Source organism: Vidua chalybeata, unplaced genomic scaffold (genome assembly GCF_026979565.1).
Source record: "Vidua chalybeata isolate OUT-0048 unplaced genomic scaffold, bVidCha1 merged haplotype W_reject_6, whole genome shotgun sequence".
NCBI lineage: Eukaryota > Metazoa > Chordata > Aves > Passeriformes > Viduidae > Vidua > Vidua chalybeata.
Genome location: NW_026530355.1, coordinates 468787 through 493416, shown reverse-complemented (window position 1 = coordinate 493416; position 24630 = coordinate 468787). Strand labels below are relative to the sequence as shown.

The 24630-nt window shown below is 55.0% G+C and overlaps 2 protein-coding genes across 5 annotated transcripts; one reads left to right on the top strand and one right to left on the bottom strand.

Annotated features, from left to right (window-relative positions):
• Positions 1-1062: 1062 nt before the first annotated feature.
• On the top strand, positions 1063-6638 carry LOC128783277 (serine/threonine-protein kinase pim-1-like). Of its 4 annotated transcripts, XR_008429051.1 has the most exons (7): positions 1069-3053; positions 3185-3235; positions 3440-3806; positions 4451-4630; positions 4886-5035; positions 5226-6142; positions 6426-6638. XR_008429051.1 is itself a non-coding variant. In XM_053933933.1 (6 exons), exons 1-5 carry the CDS (start codon positions 2496-2498, stop codon positions 4990-4992), a joined length of 1263 nt encoding a protein of 420 aa, XP_053789908.1. In that variant the 5' UTR covers positions 1068-2495; the 3' UTR covers positions 4993-5035; positions 5118-5218. The 4 variants fall into 4 exon arrangements, 1 of the variants encoding a protein (XP_053789908.1); XR_008429053.1 differs by lacking the exon at positions 4451-4630 and having other exon boundaries at positions 1063-3053; XR_008429052.1 differs by lacking the exon at positions 3185-3235 and having other exon boundaries at positions 1067-3053.
• A 1472-nt stretch (positions 6639-8110) lies between these two features.
• LOC128783275 (maestro heat-like repeat-containing protein family member 6) lies at positions 8111-13879 on the bottom strand. Its single transcript, XM_053933929.1, has 14 exons — positions 13253-13879; positions 12741-12805; positions 12148-12296; positions 11678-11825; positions 11245-11432; positions 11020-11157; positions 10630-10744; positions 10316-10456; positions 9945-10121; positions 9656-9811; positions 9395-9496; positions 9046-9148; positions 8717-8773; positions 8111-8429 (listed from the first exon to the last, which is right to left on the bottom strand). Exons 1-14 carry the CDS (start codon positions 13371-13373, stop codon positions 8230-8232), a joined length of 1860 nt encoding a protein of 619 aa, XP_053789904.1. The 5' UTR covers positions 13374-13879; the 3' UTR covers positions 8111-8229.
• Between the last annotated feature and the right edge of the window lie 10751 nt (positions 13880-24630).

Genomic DNA, 24630 nt, shown 5'->3' with positions numbered 1-24630 from the left:
CCAAGGGTTGGTCTGGCTCTCTGCTTTTTTTGTCAGTGCTACCCAGAGTGATTTTGTGACAGGAAACTCAGACTTTTTGTCACAGGCATCATGATTAGCAGATCTTGAAATGCTCCCTTGACTCCTCATTGTCTCTGCTGGACCCCACATCCCACAGCCAAACCCGGCCCCTTCTCTGCCTTTCCTCCCCCTGCCCCAAGGGCTGGCAGAGCCAGGGTGGCACAGGTGACCTTTGGGCTTTGCAGGGCTCAGGCACAAGGGCCGTGACAGAGTCGGGGCTGAGGTCACACTCTGTGGGCTGGGGCAGAGCCCAGCCAGAAATGAGCCCTGAGGCAGCAGCTCTGCAGTGCTGGCCACCAGGCCGGCTTGCCAAGGGAGGCTTCTGGCCATGCCCTGCGAGCAGCTGCTGCTGCCAAGGTGCCTTTGGTGCCTCAGGCTCTCCCTGGCACAGCTCCCAGCACGGCACTCTGCCCTTGTGCCCGAGGCCTTCCCTGGCCTGGGGCTGGCCTGGGGCTTTTCCTGCAGCGGGACCTGCCCTGCTCCTGGCACAGGAAAGGCAGTTCCTTCTGGAGCAGGAGGCTCTGCCTGCACTGGGCTCAAACAACTCCAGCAAGGCCCTGTTTGCAAAGCCCCCAGTGGGAAATGAAGGAGGGGGGGTCATGCTGCTTTTGGGGTGAATAATGCTGAAACCAGCCTGACTCCTCCATCCCTAAGTTCCACATCCTCAGAGGGAGCTGAAGCTGTGTCAGAGCTGGAAAATCCCCAGAGAAAGGAACAACCAAGTGACACCACTGAGAGCTTCTGCAGAGCTGCTGAGCTGGCCCAGCCGGGGCACATCTGACCCACAGGGCAGCACTTCAGACTAGAAATGCCCCGTCCCAAACTTTAATGGCAGCCTCTCCTGACATTTCCCTTCTTGGGGGCTGTGGAGATTCCTCCCTGCAGTGGGGACAGCCCTCAAGGTCACTGCTCCATGCCGAGCCTGAGATTTGCCCATGCTGGTTGGTCTGGGGGAGTGAAATCAATCTCTGCTTAAGAATTGGTTTTTGTTTAATACAATTGCTTCAAAATTTAATTTATTTGCTTTCTGTTTCACCCTGAGTGTCCTTGCAGAACACCTTTCAGGCAATTCCAGAAGCTCAGGGTTCTCATTTCATGAAGATTCTGGGGTGCAAATGGCCTTGTAAGAAGGATAAAAGCAGAAGCAATGGACTAGAAAGAATTAGAAAAAATTACCCTTCTTCCAGACAATGTCCACCAAGTCATTCCCTGCATTTCTCCTTTTCAAATTCTTTCTGTCACCTACTCTCAGAGGTCCAGCTTGTTCTGGTGCTTATCATGAACTGACTGTGCTCTTGATTTATACCAGCGCAGGAGATGTAGAATCACCAAACTGCACACAGAAACAAACTCCCTCTGTCAGCCCATTTTCATCTTCTAGATCACTTTCCAGGTGTCCATGGAGATGTGGAAATCATTATCACACACCTCTCCATTTCTGGCTGCAGGCTCTGGAGGTTCTTTCTCTGAATTCAGTCAGGCTTGTATTTCCTAACAAGTCCTGGTTCCACCTCCTGTTTTCCAAGGCTGGAACAGTCCCAATGAAAACCTCACCAGTGGCACAAGTCCCCAGCTCAGCAGGAAAAGAAAGAACAAGCTGTCAAGTTCTCCAAACCTTTGGCCTGCTTGGCTGCAGGAGTCCTGCTGCACACACGGTGTGGAAAGCCAAGAGAAGCTGCAGCTGGTGGCACCTCTTGTGACAGGAGCTCGACCTCATTCTCCAGGAAAGGTTCTTGAGAAGAGCAGACATCACTGTGGAGAAGATTCCTGGAAAACTGAAACAGCTTTTAAGAAATGAAATGAAAATTAAAAGAAACAATCTAAGATGTTTTCCTCTATTTATTTCTCTGCTCCCCTTTTCCATCTTGCACTACTTCTCCATGCCATGAATTCCAAGTGCATCTCACCTCTAAGATGGGTGACTTAGCGAGCTCTAGACACTCGAAAATACCATGAGCTGCACACAGTTTGCCTTCCCATTGTTGCTGGAAGCAGTGCTGGACCCTTAAGAGCAGGGCCAGGGCCAGGGAATCCTCCAGCCAGGGAATGTGCCCCGACAGGGTTTGATCCTCAGCAGGGACAATGCACAGCAGCGAGCGAGGGGATTTCTCTGCCCCTGTGCAGGAGTCCAGACTCTGGGTTTGGGCTGAACAGGGCAAAGTTCCCGTGTTTGGACAGGCTCAGGGGCTGCCCCCGGGGAGCGCAGGGCTGGGCGCGGGGGCGAGCGGGCAACGGACAAACGGACACGGGGACAAACGGCCCCGGAGCTTCAGTTGCAGCGGCAGCAGCGGCAGCAGCAGCAGCAGCAGACAGAGCAGCGAAAGCAGCAACTTTGTGGAGCCCCTCTTGCTCCTCCTCTCCCTCTCCCGCTGTCCCGCAGCCTCTCCCGCTCTCCCGTTCCCGCTGTCCCCTCCTCTCCCGGTCTCTCTCTCCCCATGCCCGGCCGGGCCATGCCCCCGGCCCGCCCCCGGCCCCGGGCGGGGCTGTCCCGTCCCCGGCCCCGGCCGTCCCGCCGCCGTCTCGCCCCCGCCCGGCTCTGGCCGTGCTGGCGCTGGCGCTGCTGGGCGGGCATCAGTGCCTGGGGCTGGGGCGGCATCGCCTCCCTTTGGCTCCGCCTGGCCCGAGCCCGGCCCCGGCCCCGGCGCCGGCCCCGGCTCCTCCCGGGCCCCGTGGAGGACACAGGCGGCGCAGCCGCTGCCGCCGCCTCCGCTGCGGCTTCCCCGGCCCGAGCTCCGCCGCTCGGCAGCGCGGCCGCCGGCCCCGAGCCGCCGCTGTCCCGTTGCCAGGAGCGAACGCCTGGGGATGGCCGGCCCGGGGAGCTTGAGGGGCGCTCGGGGGCCGCTCCTGGCCCCGGGCCGAGCGCTGACAGCCGCGTCCCGCCGGCAGGCGAGGCGCAGCCGGGCCTGCAGGAGCAGTACCGGCTGGGTTCGCTGCTGGGCCGCGGCGGCTTCGGCAGCGTCTTCGCGGCCACGCGGCTCTCGGACGGCGCCCCGGTGAGCGGCGGGGCCGGCGGCGGGAGCAGGAGGAGGGGGCGGAGGAGGAACAGGAGGAGGAGGAGGAGGAGGAGGATGGGGCTGGGCAGGGCGGGCGGCGAGCTGAGCCCGCTGCTTCTCTTGGCTTGCAGGTGGCCATCAAAAGGGTGCCACGGAACCGCGTCCTGCACTGGGGCGAGCTGGTGAGTGCGCGGGGCCAGCGGGAGAAGCCGGGGCGTGCCGGGCGGGGATGAGCCGGGGCCCGGCAGGGTGGAAGCCGCCGGGACGCCTCGAGGGAGAGCGGGCGTGGGGCCAGCGCAGGGCGCAGAGCATCCCGGGCTGGGCGAGGGGTTCCCGAGCCCCGGCACGGCCTCAGCCCCACTGACGGCATCGTGCTCCTCCCGCAGCCCGACGGCACCAGCGCACCCCTGGAGGTGGTGCTGCTGGCCAAGGTGTCCACTGGCTTCCCCGGTGTCGTCCAGCTGCTGGAGTGGCTTGAGCTCCCCAACGACATCGTGATGGTGCTGGAGCGCCCAAAGCGGTCTCAGGACCTGCACCATTTCATTCGGGCACGGGGGTTCCTGTCCGAGGAGGTGGCGCGGGAGCTGTTCCGCCAGGTGCTGGAGGCCGTGCGGCACTGCACCAGCTGCGGGGTCCTGCACAGGGACATCAAACCACGGAACATCCTGGTTGACCTGGCCACTGGGGAGGCTAAATTGATCGACTTTGGTTGTGGCACCTACCTGCAAGACACAGCCTACACTCACTTTGCAGGTGAGTCCACACAGGGCTGTGCTCCCGGTCCCGGTATCTCATGGCCCAACATCTCCTAGCCCAAGCTGGGTGTGGCATCGGGGATTGTCCCTTTTGCTGCCCTTGATGGCACTGAGATTTCAGCCGAGTTGCGTTTCAGCAGGGCTGGGTGGGGAGCCAGCTTCCAGCCCTGCTGGCAGCCTTTGCCCACCACTCTGCCCAGGGCTGGGGCTGGGGCTGGGGCAGCCAGCCCAACAAAAACACCCGTGGGTGGGGGTAGCAGAGAGGGGGGGGCCAGAACCTGTGCCCCAGCTGGTTTGGTGTGCAGGTGAGAAAGGGCTTGGACTGCTCCACTCACCTGGTTTGCTTTGGATTCATAATGTTCTTTGGGGCAATGCAGGCAGGGAGGATGAAGGCATGGTTTTCCCCAGCACTGAGTGGGTTTTTCCTTGTCATGGTTGGGCCTTGCCAGGGCTCCTGCTGCCCTCTTCCAGCATCTGTGGCTTCTTTTCCAACCCCAAGTCTGTACACAAGGCCCAGGTGCTGGCCAGAGGGCAGCGGTCACCCCGTGTGCCACTGGGGCAGCCCCCGCATGCCCAGGGATGCTGGGGCCAGGCTCTGGGAGCAGCAGCATCCCCCTGCTGAAGCCCATCTCTATTCCATAGAAACACGGTCATACAGCCCCCCGGAATGGATGCATTTTGGCTGGTACTACGGCAAGCCAGCTACTGTCTGGTCCCTGGGCATCGTGCTGCACCAGATGGTCTGCGGGGAGCACCCTTTCAGGGGGTGCCAGAACATCAGCTGGGACCATCAGCTCTCGCTGCCACAACGGCTCTCTCCAGGTGGATCCTCATCTCTGGCCACAGGGGCAATACCAGTGCTGGGAGACAGCAGCAGCTCGTGAGCATCCCGCTCTGGCAGCTGCTGAGGAGGGGGCACATGTCCTGCTCTCCTGCTCTCCTCCACAACTGGGAATTGATGGGAAAGTTTAGGCCCAGCTCTGAGCACATCCAGCATGGCCTGGGCACAGGAATAGTGGGGCAAAGCCAACAGGAGCCTTCTCCAACTGACCGGCGGGTTCTGGTTTCTCTGCCCAGAGTGCCAAGATCTGATCAGGAGGTGTTTATCCATGCTGGACATGGAAAGGCCTTCGTTAGAAGAGCTGTTGTGTGATCCCTGGATGCAGGACGTTCATCTGCCCTAGAGGAAGGGAAAGAGCCACAGGCACACTCTGATGCAGGGCCCTGGTAAGTTACAGCCCCACACACGCATTGGCAATCAGAAGCACAGGAACCCAGACTTTTTTGTGCTGCCTGTGTCACTGCCCAGGGCTCATCAGATGGGAACACGCAGCCCTTATGCTGGAGCTGAGCTGCTCTGCCCAGCACTGGTGGCCACCATCCGAGCTGGTTCTGCTTGTCCTTGGTTCCCTGACAGCTGGGGCCCTGGGCAGAACCCTGACAGCCTGGTCTCAGCCCCAGGGAAGGAGAAGGAGCCCCTGGAGAAGCTGTAGCAGGTGGGGCTGCTGCTGCTGGAGACAGCGAGGACGACATCAAGGATGACAACCTCTTGCTCCACCTGGTCACCGGCAGGCTGAAGATGACATCACTTTGATTCTGGCACCTTCTCCAAAGCCAGGCTCCACAGGGAATTTGCAGATGAGTCCACACGCAGGGGATGTTCCCAGATTTGGGCATTGCACAGCCTGGCCGGGAACCAAAGGTTCCCCCTTTGCTGGGGCGGGTGCAGCTGATCCTTCAGTTGGCTGCCCAGCTGCTTTTGGCAGGGCTCGGGGCATGGGCTGGGGTGGGTACGAAATGGGAGTGGGCTCCTGGCCCTGCCAACAGCCCCCACCACCCACCGTGCCCCGGGCTGGGGCTGGGGCTGGGGCAGCCAACCCGACACAAACCAACCTCCATGGTGGGAGCAGAGGTGGGACTCCAGAACCTGTGCAGGGGCTGCTTTGCTTTGCAGGCAAGGAAGGGCTTGGGCTGCTCCCCTGCCCTTGTTTGCTTTGGGATCACTCTTATTTTGGGGGGCAGTGCAGAGGGAAGGGAGAAAGCCTGGGCTTCCCTCACCTGTGGGTGGGTTTTTCCCTGGCATGCAGGGGTTGGGCCTTCCTCAAGCCCCAGACAGAGACATGATTTTTGACCTTTTTTCTTGTTTCCCCTTTTTGTCTGTAATCTACTTTCAATCATTTGTTGTGTGTTTTTCTAGAGGAAGCGTTCTAGGTGGGGTCCAGTCTGGATGGGGAAGTGCTTGGGAGCAGCTGCAGCGTGGATGGGCCGTGCCCTTGGAGAAGGCTGAGGACATCGTTTGGGACCAGCTTTTCTTCCAGCGGTGGATGGCGTCAGGTGGGTCCCATCTGCTTAGCATGGTGGGATCAGAGCTTTGGGGAGATGGCAGCGAGCACAGGAGCATCCTGCTCTGGGCAGCTGCTGAGGGCTGGATGTGCCGTGGCTGGCTGCAGGCTGGGCACATGTCCTGCCCTCCTGCTCTGCTGCCAAAGGCAGCAGTGATGGGCAGCTCTGGGCACCGCTCTGGGCACGGCCAGCATGGCCTGGGCACTGCGGGCAGCTGGGACAAGGGGACAGGAGCCTTCAGCTGAGGGGCACTTTCTGGTTTCTCTCCTTGCAGCCAGGCTCTGCGGGTGCTGAGGCTGCTCTGGGCTCTGCCAGGGCTCTGCTGGAGCTCAGCACCGGGCCCCAATCAGCCAAAGAAGAAATGGTGTGACCTGCAGCACAGACTTGCTTGAGCATTTCAGCAACACAGCTCAAGTTTGCAGAGTGCACACCTCCAAGGGAAAACATGCCACCACCCAAAAATTAAATTTGTTCAATAGCTTCTGAAATGAAATCAGTCTGGGATGACCCCAAATGCCATTTTTCAGCTTGCTCAAGCTGTAGCTCAGCCCTTCTGTGAACAGTTCTCTCCCCCACCTGCATTTTACTTCCCAACTGCTCCCTCTTTTCCCCCAGTGAGTTCCCAGCCCGTGGCAGTCTCCATCACACTGTTGCCTTCCTTGATGTGCCTCACCACGAGGAAGGCTGAGCCCCCAGCTTAGGGACTCATCCTGACACTGGCTGAGGAGCAGCAATGTCTCAGAGGTCTGGTTGGATTTTAGTGGCATTCAGAGCTGCTCTCCAGCCCTCCGCTCTCCTCACTGCTGAGCTCCCACTCCCTTTTCCTTGTCCTTTCAGCAGCGTGAGCTCTGTGAATCCCCTTGGGCCTCCCCACTCTTCCCAGCCCATGCACCCACCTCAGTTAGGCTGAAGCTGCAGCTTCTCTGTCTCCTCTGGCACACCAGTCCAGTCCCCTGTGCGGGGAGCCCCAGCCCCAGAGCGCAGCACCCAACAGTGCCGTCCGGGCTGGAGCAGCTGCCCTGCAGCCCTGGCTTGGCTCTTGGTGGCAAGGGAATGCTCCCTGTTTGCAGCTGTCCCTGCAGGATGGCCCCAGGGCAGAGCCCAGCTCCCACTGCAGCCCTGAAGCTTGGGGCAGACAGTGGTCCCAGAGCTGAGGTTCATGGGGAGCACCCGCAGCTGTGCCTGGCACTCTGTTGCCGTGTGTCACAGTGCAGGCTGCCTTGTACTGGCTGAATGGACCAGCCCCTGCTTTGACTGACAGGGGCCTCGCCCATCACATCTCTCCCAAGGCTGCAGGCATTTCACAGGCCAGAATCTGAAGGGGCGCAGTGAAATTATCCAGACTGGCTTTTTCAAAGGCCCCTTAGAAGGAAGGGCTTGAGCACAAACGCTCGCTGTTTGCCCCATGAACATCGGGCTGAGTGGTCTCTTTGGCTCCAACCCACTTTCCTTCTCGAGCCAACGTTACCCACTGCCTCCCACACCCCCCCGTGCCTTCCCACTGCCTTGTCCTGTCAGGGCTTTCGCAGCCCCTCATCCCTTGGTGGCCCCATCCCCTCAGGGTCTCCCTCAGCCCGGCCAACCTGCCCGGCAGCAGCGCCGCAGCCCCACAGGAGCTCCCGAGGAGCCCCATCCAGAGGCACCTCGGAGCCCTCAGCAATGCAGCCAGCAACACACGGGCAGGAGGACACAGATGGCGGTTCCTGCCTGGGACAGGGCTTGTGGCCATCTCCAGGCACCGGTCACACAGGGATCCCTGGAACTCCGGCCCCTGCCCACCAGCTCTGTTGGCAGCACAAAGGCTTCAGCAGAACCACCAAAGGCCAAGGGGCTTCTGGCCATTTTCCCTGCAAGCCTGCACGTGCCTGGGCAGCTTGCTGAGCCCAGGCACCCTTTGCTCCCTCTTCCCCTATGCCCTGCAGAGCCTGGGCAGCAAAAGAAAGATCCTGGGAGTCTGTCTATTAGAACACATCCTATATTTATATCCTACAGAATAGCAAAAAGAACGAAAGAACAATCTTGAAGAAATTAAACATTCCGGCTGGCTCAGGTGGCCCCAGCAGACAGAGCCTCTGGGATCAGCACTCTGCACAGCTCCGGCAGCGCAGCCAGCCGAGCCCCAACAGACGAGGCCGTGTCCTCCATGCCCTGCGGAGCTGATCATGCAGGCTGTCCAAGAGGGAATATCCAGCTCTCTCTACTGCCTGGAGGATGTACAACGTTTGAATTGCCAGGCTTCCAACGGCGACGCTGATGTCATTTGCCGTGCCTTCAAGGGCTGAAAGAGAGCAACAGAGCCATGGTCAGATCCCGGATCTGAGGGGACCCGAGGAGACCTCCCTGCCAGGGCCATCCCAGCCGGTTCCGGCCATGGCCAGCAGGGAGCAGGGACCAACGGGATCAGCCCGAAGCTGCTGGCCACGAATCCCCCAGGTGGCCCTGAAATCTCCGTGTGCTCTGCCCACGCCGCCCCTCGTCCGCACAGGGAGCAGAGCCCTGCGCAGCCGGGGCACGGCTTGCAGCTCCCCCGCCAGCCCCCGCTGACAGCCCGCTGCCCTCACTCACCCTCACAGATGAGCTGGAGCTCTTCCTTCTTCCCCCTCAGCTGCCGCCCGGCCATCCCTGCCAACACAGAGCGTGTCACGGCCCAGCGGCACAGCTCCCTGCCAGCGGCGCTGCCAGCCCTGTGGCCACACGGCCTCCTGGCCCGGCAGGGCTCAGCCGGGCCCTTGCCGCACGCTGCCGCCCAAGGGCACGGCTGCGAGAGGGCGGCAGCAGCGCCCAGGCCAGCCGGGGCTCCACCCCACCGGGCCCGGATGGCGCTGCCGGAGCAGCAGGCGGGGCTGGGGCCGAGCTGCGGCGGGGCGGGGAGGGAGCCCGGGCTCGCGGCTCACCCAGGAACCTGATGGCCGCCTCTCGCAGGGGCTCCTCTGGGCTCTCCAGGTAGGGCATGGCCTGGCGCAGGTGCTCAGCCGCTCTGCTGCTGTCGTCTGCCAGCTGGAGAGAGCGGCAGGAGGGAAGGGTTGGCGCGGGCTCAGCCCCTGGACCGGGCACTCCCTGCGCCCAGCCCCGGCCTCCCCTGCCCGCACCGCCGTGAGCTCGGGCCCACAGGAGCCTGGAGAAGAGCCCGCGCCGCCTCTGGCTGCAGCAGCGGGCAGGGGCACAGCTGCCAGCCCCGCACACTGAGCACCGCGCTCAGGGGGATTCTCCAGCCTGAGGCTGGCACTTCCAGACCATCCTTACCAGGCACTCGGTGAACTTCCACAGCTTCTTGTTATTCACCACTTTTTCCAGATCCCTCCTCTTGAGGAAGTGGGCCACACAAAGCAGCGTTTCCTGAGAAGCCTGGAGAGCAGCAGAGACGCGGAGATGGCCCCACAGCCCAGGGCGCAGGACCTGTGTCCCTGTGCCAAGGCCTGGAGGAGGCTGCAGCCCAGCAGGCGCCAGGGCAGGAGGCAGCTGAGCCGTCTCCCAGGGGGACAGCAGCAGCCCACGAGTCCTCACCTGTGCCACACGCCCATCCTCGTCATGGCAGTGGAAGAAGAGTGGCAGCAGACTCTGGCGCGCGTGTGTCTTCAGGGCCTTTTTGTTCTTTTCCAGTGGAAGAGACACCAATCTTTGGAAGAGCAGGATGGAGAGCAGCTGCACCTGGCTATTGTCCTGTATGAAAGAAAGAAAAATAGACCTGAGCATCGGCTGCACGGGGCTCAGCTTGTCTCAGGCCTGGAAATCCACAGGCCACAAAGTGTCCGGGCAGCAGCCAGTGGCTGTGGCTGGAGGCAGCGAGCCTTACGTGGTCAAAGAGTGGCAGGAGCGCCTCAACCAGCCGCAGTGCAATGGAGCTGGCTATCAGCATGTCCTTGTCCCGGGAGATAAAGCTGAGGAGCATGACAGCCATGCTAACTATCTCTCCATCTGCGTCGCACAGGAGCTCCACAAGACTTTCAGTCAGGCTCCACATTTTTTCACTCTGTGCGGAACACAAGTTTGTGAAACGCCATCCTGCTGCCGCAGGGCCTAGAGGCCAAAGGGCTGTTCCGGGGCACTTGGGCAGCTGAAGCAGGAGGCAGGAGAGCTGGGAGCAGCTGCCCCAGTGCCTAAAGCCCAGCAAAGCCCAAGCGACTGCATTCCCGAGTGCAGCCTCAGCCGCTGCCCCCTTCTCACCATTGAGGGATTGTCAATGAGCTTGAGAAAGGCCCTGAGCGCCAGGCGACGCCTGTCCCTGCACTTGCTGTGCAGGTGCCTTGACAAGATTTGCAGGACTCTGTTAGCACTGCCTCCACTCAAGTTCAGGCACTCGAGGACCTGAAAGGCACAGGGCAGTGACAGGGGACCCGGCCGGCAGGAGCCCGGAACCGCCCAGGGCTGGGCCCAGGCAGCAGCACAGGGCGCGGGCACCCGTCCCAGGCAGCTGTGGCTACGAGAGGGCAGAGAGCTGGGAGGCAGCTGAGCGAGGCAGCGCTGGCCATCAGGCTCACCTCCACGAGGAAGGCCAGGGCGGGCAGCTCCCAGCATGGCTCCAGTGTGCTGAGCAGCTGGAGCAGGTAGCGAGCGATCCGGGAGCACAAGGGGATGGAGACACGGGATATCTCCCTGGCAGGAGAAAAAGTAACCAAGACTTTGGGCCGGGGGACAAACCTCTCCCAGGACAGACTGACAGAGGTCTGGTCTTTCCCCAGCATCCTGCAAGGGGCCCTGGGCTATTTGGGAGGCAGCTCCTTGTGGGTACCCTCCTCTGCCAGCCTTTTCCAGTCTGCTTGGCTGTGCCTCGGTGACAAGGCCCTCTGGCCCACGACCACTGGGACTGTGTGGGGCACCCTGGGCACAGAGCACAAATGTCAGAGGCAGCGGGGAGAAGGGGGTCTCACCTGGCCAGCAGACCCACGGCATAGTGGTGGGTGTCAGCACACAGCAGCGTGTCCCAGCCACGCTTGCGTTCCATTGCCAGCACCACATCCTCGTGCTCCATTTGGCAGAGCAGGGACTTCAGGGTCCGCACTGCAAACCTGCGTGCAGAGCAAAGCCCAGGTAACACTGGGAGCACTGGCTCCTGCCCAGGGATGTGGCAGGGACAGAGGAGTGGGATGGAGTACCTGTTGGGGCTGGTGGCAAGGCCGTATTGCTGCTGGCATCCCTTCCAGAAGGTATCGACCTCCTCTGGCATATCCAGAGTGCTGAAGAACACTTGGAAGAGCAGATGCACAAGTAGGTGGGGGAAATACACCGTCACCATCTGTGGGACACAGGGCACCTGGAGGATCTTCCACATCACCACAGTTGCCTGCAAAGGACAAAGCCCCCCGAGACAGCGCTCAGTGCCGAGGTGTCCGTGTGGCAGGGCCCGAGCACGGGAGGGAGAGGCCCAGAGAGACGCAGGGGGAGCAGCGGGCCTGGTGCCCCTGAAGCTGCCCCGAGGCCAGGTTTCAGCCCAGCGCCTGAGGCAGGGAGATGCAGTGGGGCAAGGAGGATGGAGAGCTGCTGGGCAGGTGGCCTTGGGACCAGCAAAGGCCAGTTGCAGAAACTCACAGCCAGGACAAAGACACCCGTTTTGTCCCCATCACAGGTGAACGTGCTGTGCTGTGGCCAACTCCCCAGCACATCGAGGAGCATCAGCTGCACTGGCTCGGCAGTCCTGGGCGAGCACATGATGCTCTTCCACATGGTGAAAGCAGCTCTGCGGGGTTAGAGCTCTGTCTCAGGGGGGTCTGGGACACAGCAGCGTGGCCTGGGCAGCAGCGGGGACCTGAGCTGGCTGCCGGCTCTGCCTCTGCCCACTGCCCCTCGCCAGCAGCACCCAGGCAGCCCAGGCCTGTGGGGACAGGCCCCTGAGGGGCAGCGAGGGAGCATGGCAGCAGGCTCGGGGGCTGAGGTGCCAGGGCTGGCAAAGGGAGCAGCCAGAGGGCCCTGGGGACTCTCTGTTGGTCAGACACCTGGCACAGGCTGTACAGGCTGATGGGCTGGGGAGCCCTGAGCCCTCTGGGCAGGTGGCCCCATACCTGTCACAGGATGGGGCCACACACAGGAGTGTCATTACTACATTGGCAGGCTGTTCTTCAGTGAGATCCAGGAGGGCCCTGTTCAGTCTCTGCTCAGCAAACTGATTGTCCATGAGCCACTGGTGGATGTACCTCACCATGGCAGGCACCTGGAGAAGGCACGGGGAGACTTGGAAAGCTGCCAGAGGGAGGAATGTCCCCAGCTTCCCCAGAGAAGTGCTTCCCTTCCCACCACACTGCCATGGCCTCAAAGGCTTCCAGTGACCCGCAGGTGTGGCTTGGGAGGCCAAGCAATTCCTGGGAGGATCAAACCCTCAAACCATAGGCTGCTTATTTGCTTTGGATTGCAAAACCCGCCCTCTATGAGCATATCCAGCAGGGCAGCACAGGTCTTGGTTTTGAAGGTGTGTGAATATGCTCTGAGCCCTTTGCCCATGGTGCTGGTCTCTTCCTCCTGAATCCTCTTGATGAATTTGCAAACCAGGTGTAGGAGAAGGGCAGGAAGCCAGGGGTGTTCCACGGAATGCTCCAAGCACAGTGCTTGGCTGAGCGGTGACAGCAGGCCCAGCCCAGGTGGGGATGGCTGCAGGTACCTCCACTGTTCTGCGGAAGAGGCCACAGGCGGGGTCCTGCTCTTGTGTGCGGTCCATGGCTGCATCTGGCAAAGAGCGAGCGCAGCCAGAGCTGAGGGGCTGCGGGAGAGGCCGGAGAACACAGCCCAGCCCTGAGCTCCCCAGGCAGGGACAGCCCCGGGATGCCCCAGGGGATGGAGCACGGCCGCTGCGGGGTGTCTGCCCGGCCCCTCTTCTGTCCTGTCCATGGGCATGTCCCCAGGGGATGGGATGGGATGGGATGGGATGGGATGGGATGGGATGGGATGGGATGGGATGGGATGGGATGGGATGGGATGGGATGCCATGGGATGCCATGGGATGGGATGCCATGGGATGGGATGCCATGGGATGCCATGGGATGGGATGCCATGGGATGCCATGGGATGGGATGCCATGGGATGGGATGCCATGGGATGGGATGCAGTGGGATGGGATGCCATGGTGCCAAGCTGGCTGCAGGCACCAACCCTAAGCCCAGCTCTGCCACTCACCCTCCTGTAGAGTCTTGAACCGCACCACCTCTTTGATCTCCACTATTGGGGCAGCTCCAGGGCCTTCTTCCTCCTCCTGCACCCAGGCCAGCTTGGGCCCTCTCAGGGATCTCTGCTCCATGGCAGTGACTGGATTTGTGGCGAGTTGCAGGAGAGATGCCTCGGAAAAGCTCCGAGTCAGCAAGTCCTGCAGTCGTGCCTGGAAGGCACCTTCAGGAGAGAAGCCTCAGGAAGGCTACAGGACAGCAAGTCCTGCACTCTGGTCTCGAGGGCTCCTGCCACAAGGACAGGAGACTCCTGTCAAGGATTGTGGTCAGGCCTCGAGGGCACCGGTGGCAGGGATGGGAGATGCCTCCGGGGCACCAAGTCCCACAGTCTGCCCTCAAGGGCACCTGCAGAAAAGAAGCCTCAGAAAGGCCACAGGTCACCAAGTCCTGTGGTCTGGCCTCGAGGTCAGCTGCAGGAATAACGCCTGGGAAAAGCTCCGGGTAAGACACGAACGAGTGCGCTGTGCGGGGGCTCCTCACGGCACCGCTCTGTCCCGTCCTGTCCCGTCGCGTGCTCCAAGCACTCTGGCGTGGTCTTGTCACCGCCAGCTCCTATGTCACCCTGTGTCACAAAGGGCCCTTGGACATGCTGTCCCGTTCCATGACACGGTGACCACGCAGCACCATGTCACAAAGGGCCCCTGCACACACTGCCCCCTGCCCTGGGGCCGCCCCCGACCCACCCAAAGTGGCCCAGGTTGGAAGGAATTCCTCACCCCAAGTGTCTAAGACAGCCCAACAGGGTCTTTAGGAATGGCTGAAACCATCAGCAAGCGCTGCCCTGCTCTGCGGGCTCAGGGCAGCAGAAGGAGCCCCCAGGGCTGCCGACGCAGCTGTGCTGGGAAGGCCACGGGGCCTTCCACAGAAGCTGGCACGGCCTCCTTGGGACACGTCCCGGCTGGTGGCCATCCTAAACCCGCGGGTGTGACACAGACAAGGAACGTGTGGGCCAGGGCACCAATGCTGCTCTGACCCCTGGGGCCCGGGGAGCGCTGACATCAGCAGGTGTGGCAGAGTCCCTGCCCAAGCAGACCTGCCACCCCCCGGGCCCTGGCAGCTCTGGTGCCCTTCTCCTGCTCCAGAGACCTGTGCCCGTGGGGGGCTTCTGTGCCAGAGGGAGCCAAAGCCCACGTGCATTGGGGGCTGCGCTCCTGCCTGCAGGGGCTCTTGGCAGGAGCACCTGGAGCAACTGCTGGCAACACTTGGTCTGTGTCAGAAGCTCTTACTCCATGCTGAAATTATTTTCTCATTGAAGTTCTTGCCTTCTGCACAAAAACACCTTAGTGGCCAAGGCACGGAAGAATCTGGCAAGTAAGAATCCTCAGTTCAGGAAAGCTTTCCTTCCTATTGTTCAACTCAAGTAGTTCCAAAAATTTGCAAGCTTCCCAAATTAATTGGGATGGCCTGAGGAGGTGAAGATTTGGAATTTTGCTTCCCATCTCAAAGCAGCAACTCATTTGCCTTAACCTCATCCACTGAGGGTCACTTCACAGAACCTATCACTACACAAAATAAGGGCAAAACCAAGGGCCATTCTTTGGTTTTCTATGAAGGGATGATAATATCCTAATTCTCTTAAGGAATAAAAGCTCTCAAGAAATCAAAGTCCACTCAGTGGTACAAAAGTAGCCCAGATAAATGAGTAGATGGCAAAAGGGCGAATCCTCCCCTTGGTACAGATATCTAAGTGGCCAGTAAAGTGCAGCTCTCCCCTCTTGTTCCCTGCAGCAGAATCAGGAGCATGAAGAGGAAAAGTCACAGATATTCTTTCTGCTCTCCCTAACCAAAGCTGTGCCAAAGCACAGATGCTGCCTTCAAAGTGACTCCAATTCCAGCCTAGACCTCTCCCCTTCCACACAACTCCTTCTCCAACACCCCACCAGCACCAACCCCCCCAAACTCCCGCACAGAAGCCCTCAACACCCTGCCAGGAGCCCCAGCTGTCCCCGTCCCTCCACAGAGCTTTCCCAGCCTCCAGCAGACGCCCTGGTTCCCTGCAGGTGCCGTGGGATGGCACTCAGGAGGATCTGCTCCAAGGCCTTCCCCTGGAGCAAGCTCAGGCTGCCAGGCCTATGGTTCCTGGATCATCCTTCCCACCGAGCCTTCCTGTGCACGGCTGTTCCATTTGCACCTTTGTGCTCAGCTCGGACTTCTCCACTGACCCACGAGTGCTGGGGAAGGATGGAGAGCAGCCTGGCAAGCTCTTTCTCCAGCTCCCTCTTTACTCTCGGGGAGGTAGAACATTCCACAGGAAAGCAACTGCTGCCACAAGGAGCGGGTGGCCTCAGGCACCTTTGGCAAGGAAACAAGGCCTTTGTTTGACAGAAGGAAGCACAAGCAATTCACAGGAGTAAACAAGTTATGAGCACAGACATACCGAAGTACTTAGCAGCAGTTAGCATAAGAAAAACCTGGCAGGCCTAACTTGACCTGAGAGTGACTTGACAAAAAGCTTTAGCCATAGTCTAGCAGAAGAACTAAGGGCAAGTGTGGAGTCAGCCCTGTGCAGGGAAGCCATGAGGAAGACTTTGTGCTGCTTTGGGGTATGGAGACGGCTCCTGGCCAGGGCCTGGACATCAGCTTCAAGTACAGCAATCTGACACAATGTATTTTTGACCCCCTGCCTATCGAATCACCTCAGCAGTGTAAAGATGGATGGTATGTTTGATACAACTCCTACATCAACCCCCTGAAATTTATAGGTGGTGGAGAAACATTGCGGTGGGTGCAGACCCCTGCCCTCCTGCCAGGTCAGTAAAAGGGCTTTTGGCAGACAGTGCATTTGTCTGCCGATTTCTTTGAGTAAGGGAGACCCCTCAGGACTGCTGTATCCTGAGGGAACACCGTTGGCCTTGACCTGTAGGCACCTGCACCAGCTTAAAATCAGCTGCCTCAGCTTGCAGGACCTCTCTTGGCCAGCATCCTGACGTGGATGCAAGACTGCTGTGAGGCACTGCTGGGACCCAGCGGGACGGGACCGGCTGTCTCGTGTCCACGTAGCACCCCCTGACACAGCCAGGGTCATCCCGAAACCAGAGAAACGCTCACGTGTCAGCACAGGGGAGCAAGGAGCACTGGGCTCCTCTCAGGGTATCTCAGCTGGGCTGGCTCCACAACACAGCCCCATTTTAAGGCCTGCTGATGCCCAGCTGCCAGAAATGCCTACCTTGCTCTCTCCAAGATGCACAGGGAGAACCAATGAGCAGGATGCCTTGGGAGGCAAACCTTCCCTGCCTTTTCTGAGGCCAGGGACACACCAAGATCAAACAAGACTCTCCACGCTGTGTGGTCCACACAGCCCAGCTCTGTGCTGGCCCTGGGCCACAGCAGCTTCCACCAAGCAAGAGGCAAATGCATATTGCCAAGAGTTGAAACCCAGCAGACAGGGAATGTCGGTGAAGTGCCGCGGGAGACAAGACTCATGATATCATGATCATCAAGTCTCAGTTTATTGCAACAAATTACAAAGTTTATATATACTCGTTAATTAGCTCATGCATATTGCAAAAGCCAAGCTCATGATTGGTTGCTGCGTGATTTGTGCAACTGTCTTGTTCGGTTGCTCTTGCTGTTCTTGTGGTTGATACTTTTTGGTTCTTCTCTATTTCTACATACCAAGCAGTTTCAGCATCCTGATTCTTGCAGACTCTGATTTCTACATATCCTGATTTCTACACCCAAGGTCATGCTGACCGTTGCAGCAGTCACGTAGCCCCTCATACTTTGACCAATTTTACAGTTTCATGTCCCTTGCTGTTTAACCATTCTTCTGCCAAGCTCTCTACAAGGGAAGATGTGAAAAGTGTGTGCATAAAGGCCTTTTAATTCACAGCTCTCAAAGAGAGCTTTGGGGCTCGTGGCTGGACAGAGATGCTCCTGCTCACATCTGTGTCCAAAGGGGGGAACACACCCTGCTGCAGGTGCTTGGGTTGGTCTCCATAGGTCCACCAATTTTACAGTTTCATGTCCCTTGCTGTTTAACCATTCTTCTGCCAAGCTCTCTACAAGGGAAGATGTGAAAAGTGTGTGCATAAAGGCCTTTTAATTCACAGCTCTCAAAGAGAGCTTTGGGGCTCGTGGCTGGACAGAGATGCTCCTGCTCACATCTGTGTCCAAAGGGGGGAACACACCCTGCTGCAGGTGCTTGGGTTGGTCTCCATAGGTCCAGGCAGATGCCAAACCTGCTCTTCACAGCCTTCTCCCTTGCCCTGCCCCTCTGCCAAGTGCAACGAGCCTCAAAGACTGAAAGGACCACAGAGAGACAAAGGGGGACACTTGCACCTGCCTCCCTGGGAAGCAAACCTTCCCTTGAGAAACAAGCCCCTTTCCTCCAAAGGCATTTCCCCAAACATGTAGCTTTCCTGGGGAACACCAACACACTCTTAAGAAAAGCTGGCAAGGCTGAGTGACTTCAGGTCCTTTCAGGACAGGCAGTCTAGCTGTAGCTCCTATTCCGCCAAGTGTGTTTCCAGGTGGAGGTTCAGAGGTGCAGCCCCAGGCCCTCTACAAACACAAGCTGCCCGCTGCCTCTTCACCTGCCTCAACTCCTGCCTGGGGTCACGGCAGCAAAACCCGGCTGTTCCAGCCAGAGCCCAGAGCCCTGTTCCCGCAAGACGCTCTTGCCAGCACTTCCTGCACGTGAACATCATCTAGGATATCATGCCCTGGTTCCACGAGAAATTCCTCTACACATTCCCCTTTTTCTTTCTGGACAACCCAGGCTCTATTTACAATAGACTCTAAAGTTTTCTTCATGCACAAAAAAATACTGCCAAAGATAATAAGCACAGCAAAAGTGACAAGAAGGATTCTAATTCCTTCCATCAAGAAGGTTTTCAGCCATCCAGTAATTCCACATTCCTTGAGCCATATTTCAGAAGGATTTTCGACAATAGTAAGCTTTTTTACATTCTCTTGAAGTAGGGAAAGTCTCTTGTGAATGGAAGCAGAGTGATCAGAAAGATTCATGCAACACATTCCTTCAAAATCCTCACAGCGATGTCCTTGAGCCAGTAACAAGAAATCAGTTGCGGCACGATTCTGTAATCCAGCGTGTCGTCTACTGCCAACGTCAGTGGTGAGCTCACTTAATATTTTGGAGGTGATATTACTTTGTTTCCCTGTCCAATAAGCCAGTCGTCTCATTAGTTCAAAAGCTCGGCGGAAACAACTCCTGGTGCAAAAATTGATGCTAAAATGACAGATGGTCGTCCCCACAATTGAACATCATCTCTACAGTCAGGTCCTAATTCTAATTGGTGTACGCTACGCTTAACACGTTGAGATTTGTGACTTATGTTGAGTACCTGTTGGATGCTGGGGGCAAATGATGTTAATTTGCCAAAGTAACACGGTCCTCCTGCTGCTTTAGCAGGTATGGCAGGCCAGGCACGATCCCCACAAATGAGGAATACTCCTGGAGGTTACATCTGTGCCGTGGCCCTAAACCATGGAACAGGCCAAATCCAATTGTCACAAACAGCAGGAATGTTGTTGTACCAAGGGGATCCAGGGGCAATGCAAGTACTATTACTTCTTGGTTTGAATGCCTGAAGGTTTTCGGAGCTAATGTCCTTTCTCTGAAATCCAAAAACTAGACAGTAATTTCCTGGAGCAGACCCTAACATGTCAAGCTCCTGAGGTTCTTTTTATACCTGTAACATTCAGTCCTTTTTGCAATTAAGAATGCTCGGGACCCTAGGGGATTTGGTCGAAATGTTGAGTTGTTTGCAGCAATTAATTGGAACGCCTTTTGTTTCATTTCATTGTTGTGGATATTCTCAGTTCAGTCAGAGAGAAAAAGAGAGATTTCTACCAGGCTGGGCCTGGGAGAGAGTTGGAAAAGAATGTAAAGAATTCACTATGTCTCTTGTTGTTCATATTGTTTATAGATATATTCTGCCACCGTGCGTCATTCAGAGCGCACCAATGGTGTGAGATGCTTTTACTTTAAGACCAATGAAATTTGTCTGCACAATGTTCTCTCTAAAGAGAGTGGTGCATTTGAAATAAATCAGTTTTCCTACTCGCCTTGTGAACTGGAGTTCTTTGTTCCTGTCCTGCCACAACAACAACAGGCGGTAGTACAAAACTCATCTGCTGCTTGTTCAGGCTTGGGATATACTTTACTTTTTGTCCAAGGCCTGAATTCTGTGAGATTGTTCAAAGGAACTCTGATGAAGCAAGTACAAAAGGGATCAGAGGGGGTAGCTAGTGATAAACAGAATGATTTTTGCCCTGTCTGATTGGCCCAGGTAACCCACATATTTGTTCATGGTTGGATGTTAATCCATGCTGTCTTCTCCAAGGACAGTTTTGTCAGTCCTAACAGCCCCATAATCAAATGAAACAAGAATTTTGTAATTCTTGTTCCTAACTGGCAAAATGAACACCACAGGCTAAGAGCTTGCGTTCTTTTTGTGGATAAGACAACAGTGTAAGCCTTGGTTAAAAGATGCCAAAAGAAAGCTTTGTAGAGGCCTTCAATATTTTCTGGTATCCATGTTTCTCGAAAAGGCTGATCTGGCTCAAGGTTCAGAAATGCTCTACCAGGTTCTTCAAAGGTAATACTAACAATTACATCTCAGCAGTCTAAGCACAAAGCATGATCAGTTTGCAAGTGGTTCCACTGTATAACAAAATTCTTTCCACAACTACTGCAATGTAACATTATGTCAGCTTGCTTTCCACAATTCTCAGAAGCAGAATTTTTATAGCACTTCCTTAACCCAGCATTACAAGCTAGCAGTCCAAATGATTGTCCTGCTATTATTTTTGACACGACGTCTTCTATGGAAGGTGGGATTGGTCCGAGTCCTTTGTGGAGTCTCTTCAAGATTGGGAAGAAGTAGAGTTGATATTGATATTCCCTTCATTCTTCTGAGGTTGACATGCAGGGCAGACAAATCTGCTAGGGACCCACAAAGGTTCTTTACCTCTGGAAATACAGAAATATCCTTGACCAATAAAGAACACTGGACTGGGTCCTTCCCAGTTACCCGTAGTCACATGTTTTTAGAATGAACTTGCATCCCAGGAATGGTTTGATTTTGACTGTTTTCAATAGCCTGATGATGTATAACAACAGGAGGCCCCTCTCTTCCTTCTGTTAGAGACAAGTAATTCCATGTAAAAAATACTTTATTTAACCGTTTACTTGCATCAATCTCAGTTGTCTTTTGTTTCCTCAAGTATTCTTTTATTGTGCGATTTGCTCTCTCGACTATGGCCTGTCCTGTAGGGGAGTGTGGAATTCCCCTGACGTGTTTCACCCCCCATGTTATCATAAATCTAGCAACCCATAAACTACTGCAAGCAGGGCCATTATCTGTTTTGATTTCTGCAGGCACTCCCATAACTGCAAAACAGGCTGTTAAATGTCTTTCAACATGAACTGCCTTTTCTCCAGCCTGGACAGTGGCCCAAATGAAGTGAGAGTATGCATCAATTATTACATGGACACATCTAGACTTTCTAAATTCAGGAACGTGTATTACATCCATTCCCCAAATTTGGAATGCTTTTAAACCTTTTGGGTTTAAACCCTGTACCAGGCCCATGATGACTACACGGAGGACAGGAACGAACAATTCCTTTTGCATCTGCCAAAGGGATTCTGTACTGTCGATGCAATGATTATGCATTTGGATGAAACATTTTGTGAAAAATGCCAATCACTTGTTTTTAGAATTTTTAAAAGTTTAATAATAATAATAAAATGGTTATAAAAATAGCAATGCAATTAGAGCAATAAAAATTTAGGGTTAGGACAATTACAAGACAATTAAAAGCAAAGACTTACAGACATCCGGATGTTCTTGGGCACTAAGCTGCCAAAAACATGCCTTGCAAACAAAGGAATAACCCTTAAAAGCAACGGCCTGTTGCATATTCATCTATCTCATATATGATGCATACATTCCTTGCTAATGAAGAACTTTTCTGGTTTTTGTCAACTTCTTCCCCTTAATCCTGGTGCTTCCATAAAGATGGAGAGAAGGTAGAAGAATGTTTGTCTTTTCCGATAAGGAGGCCGTAACTCTTTGTGTCCTGTCACTGTTATCTCTCTGCGAAGAGTTTCTTGAATATCTTATCCCTTTCTTGAGCTAGTAAAAAATCTTACATCGCAGAGTTTCTATGTTAACATTATGTTATAACCTAAAACTATATTTAACACACCACTCAAGAGAATTAATACAGCATAACTTTCTAATATTACACGTATCATATTCAATTTAGTATTTGTGAAAAGCCAGTCATAAAAGATGCATTTTCACAATTTCATGGATCTTTCGGGCCTCTTCGAATTTGTTTCTTGGAGGTGTTATTGCAAAACAACTGACTGCTTCATCTGCTTGTGCATTGCTTTTGCCTAATCTAATGTTCCACTGATGGCTTCTGATATGCATCATGCAGAATTCTTGCTCTCTTTGCTGAAGCGTGGTATGTAACTGTACAAACAGTTCACCAGGCTGCTGATTTTTTGTTTCTCGTAGCAAAGCATCTTCAATGCGCTGCACTACGCCGACTACACACAATGACTCTGATGCTATGTTTACAGGTGTATCTTTCCAGTTTCCAAAGCCCAGCACACGGCTTTCAGTTCTAAGGTTTGGAGGCTGTCTCTCTGTTGCCCAAGGATGATGTGCTTCTGCCAGTGATTTTCTGATTGCCACACACATGCAGCCTTCTTCATTTTTCGCCCTGCATCTGTAAATACCGTTGGCATTTTAACTGGCCTTTCAGAACAGAGTGTCCTTTTGACCCGTATCGTTCAAGCATCTTCCAAAGAGGCCCTTTTGGTCGATTATTATGTACAGTTCCTGCAGAGCCTATCAAGGCTTCTTGCACTTCAATCGAATGCCACAGGAGCCATTCCAAATCATCTCCATGGACCGGGATGCTGATGTCTGCAGCCTCAGCTCCATCTAGTTCAATGATTCTGTCCCTCCCTTTCCTTACCAAAGCTGCTAATGCTTCTGACCGACACGAAATACGATGCCATAGTTGCATTGGCAAAAACACCCACTCAAGAATGATCGCTGTGTCCTCCCCCTTTTTCTTTTGCCATTGTAGGGTAATGGCAAGGGGAGAAGTGGTGGCGTTGCAGATCAGAAGAGATAATGGCTGATCTGGCAATCGGCGATTACTCCATCCTGTTTGAATCTTATGAGCTACTGCATCCAGGGCAGCCTGTTGTTCTGGTGAACAGGTGCGGGGTCTTTGTGCCTCGGTGCCATGCAGCCAAGACTGGAAGGGGAGGAGGTCGTCATTGGTGATGCCAACTAGATTACAAACCCATTGTAAGTCACCCAAAAGCCTTTGAGCATCATGCAGGGTACCGATCTGTGCAGTGATGGTTACCTTTTGTGGCCTGATCTGAGCGTCCAAGATGAGCCAACCCAGGTATTTCCATGGTACAGAACGCTGGACCTTTTCAGGGGTGACAGTCAGTCCACAGGAGTGCAAATGGTTGATGATCCACTCAAATTCACTATCTGTTAAATCAGATTCGGCAGCAAACAAAATATCATCCATGTAGTGATAAATGAGCATGTGAGACCATCGCTTTTGCACAGGCTGAAGTGCCCAATCCACAAAGATTTGACACATACTTGGACTCTTTCTGGACCCCTGGGGTAAAACTACCCATTGATAGTGTTTGGCAGGGGCTGCACGGTTGACAGATGGCAGAGTAAATGCAAACCTCTGTGTATCATCAGGGTGTAAAGGAATTGTGAAAAAACAGTCCTTTAAGTCTATTATTATTTGCCAATTTTGTGGGATCATTGTAGGAGCAGGAAGGCCAGGTTGCAGTGCACCCATACCTAACATTTGATCATTAACTTCGTAAATCACGCAAAAGTCGCCACTTGCCAGATTTTTTCAGGATGACAAATATAGGAGTGTTCCACGGGCTTGTGGAAGGTTGAATGTGACCTGCTTTTAGCTGTTCCTGCACTAACTCTTCTGCAATGTGCAGCCTTTCTGAGGTCATCGGCCACTGGTCTACCCACTCTGGCTTTTCAGTTAACCATGTAATTTTTAGAATGGGCGGCTGCCGCCCAGTGGCCGTGGCACAAAATGCTGATCTGTTGTCAGCACCAGTACCGGTTGTGACAAAACATCCCTTCCAATCAATCCTGGTAAAGTGTGTGGAAGCTGCATTACATAAGGTTTAATTACAATTGTTTGGCCGTCTTCAAACTGCAAAGTAATTAAGTCTTTACTTTGTTTTGGTGCTTTTGCTCCTCCCACCCCCACTGCCTGGGCAACTGGAGATTGTAATTCCCATGTCTGAGGCCACATATGTTGATTAATGATGGTGACATCTGCTCCAGAGTCTAGTAATGGTTCTAAACTAATTTGTTGAAAGCCCTTTTTCAGTTGAATTTTCGCATATGGTCTTTGATTAAGGTCCAGTGTGAAAAACACACCATATCCAGAGGATCCAAAACCTGTATTTCCTCTTACTTTGGCTACTTGGCCTTGTTTTCTGAGTTTTTCATAATATTCTCGATGTGTAAGAAAGTTTTCATAGGTAAGTATTTGTGCAATCTTGCTGCCTTTAGGAATTGTTACAGGTGGTTGTAAAGCACAGGCCATGATTTGTACTTGCCCTATGAAATCTGCATCTATTACTTCGGGTAATGCAATTACTCCTTGTTTGCTTGTTGACGACCTGCCAAGTAAAAGCCCTCGGGCTGGAGACTCAGCCCTGAGCACAGGGCCTTTTACTTCAGCTGGAATCAATGTTACCTCTTTGTTGCTCAGGGTTACCTCTACTGTGGTTGCCACGTCCACTCCGAGACTCCCTCGGGTGGCTGGGACGCGCTGGTATAGGAAACCGTATTTTTCATCTGTGTTGAAGGGGTGTGTTGGGTTGAAGGGGTCTGTACTTGTGTCTTTGTGCAGAGACAGGTCGCGCTGCTCTGCATGTTTCTTGATGGTTTGTGATCACAGGCAGCGGTGGCATGAGTCTCAGAGTTACACACATGACACCAAACAGTTTTGGAACAGGTTCGCCGCATATGCCCAAATTCACCGCATCGGAAGCAGGTAGCAGTTTTAATCTTTCTGTTATTTTGACCTTTTATTTTAGCTTGCTTGCCTCTGTTTCCAGAAAGAGCATCTGCAATTACATGACCTTGTTCCTTTCATGTTTCTTTCATCGCTGCCGTGAAGGCGGCTGTCTGATTATTCTGTTCTGCCCGAGTGGCTCTCATAAGCATTTTGTCAACGGGGCTCCCTTGGGGTAATGTTGCCAGGATTGCTCTCATTCTGGCATTTGCTCCTTCAAAAGCGAGAGTGCGGAACATATGTTCCTGGAGT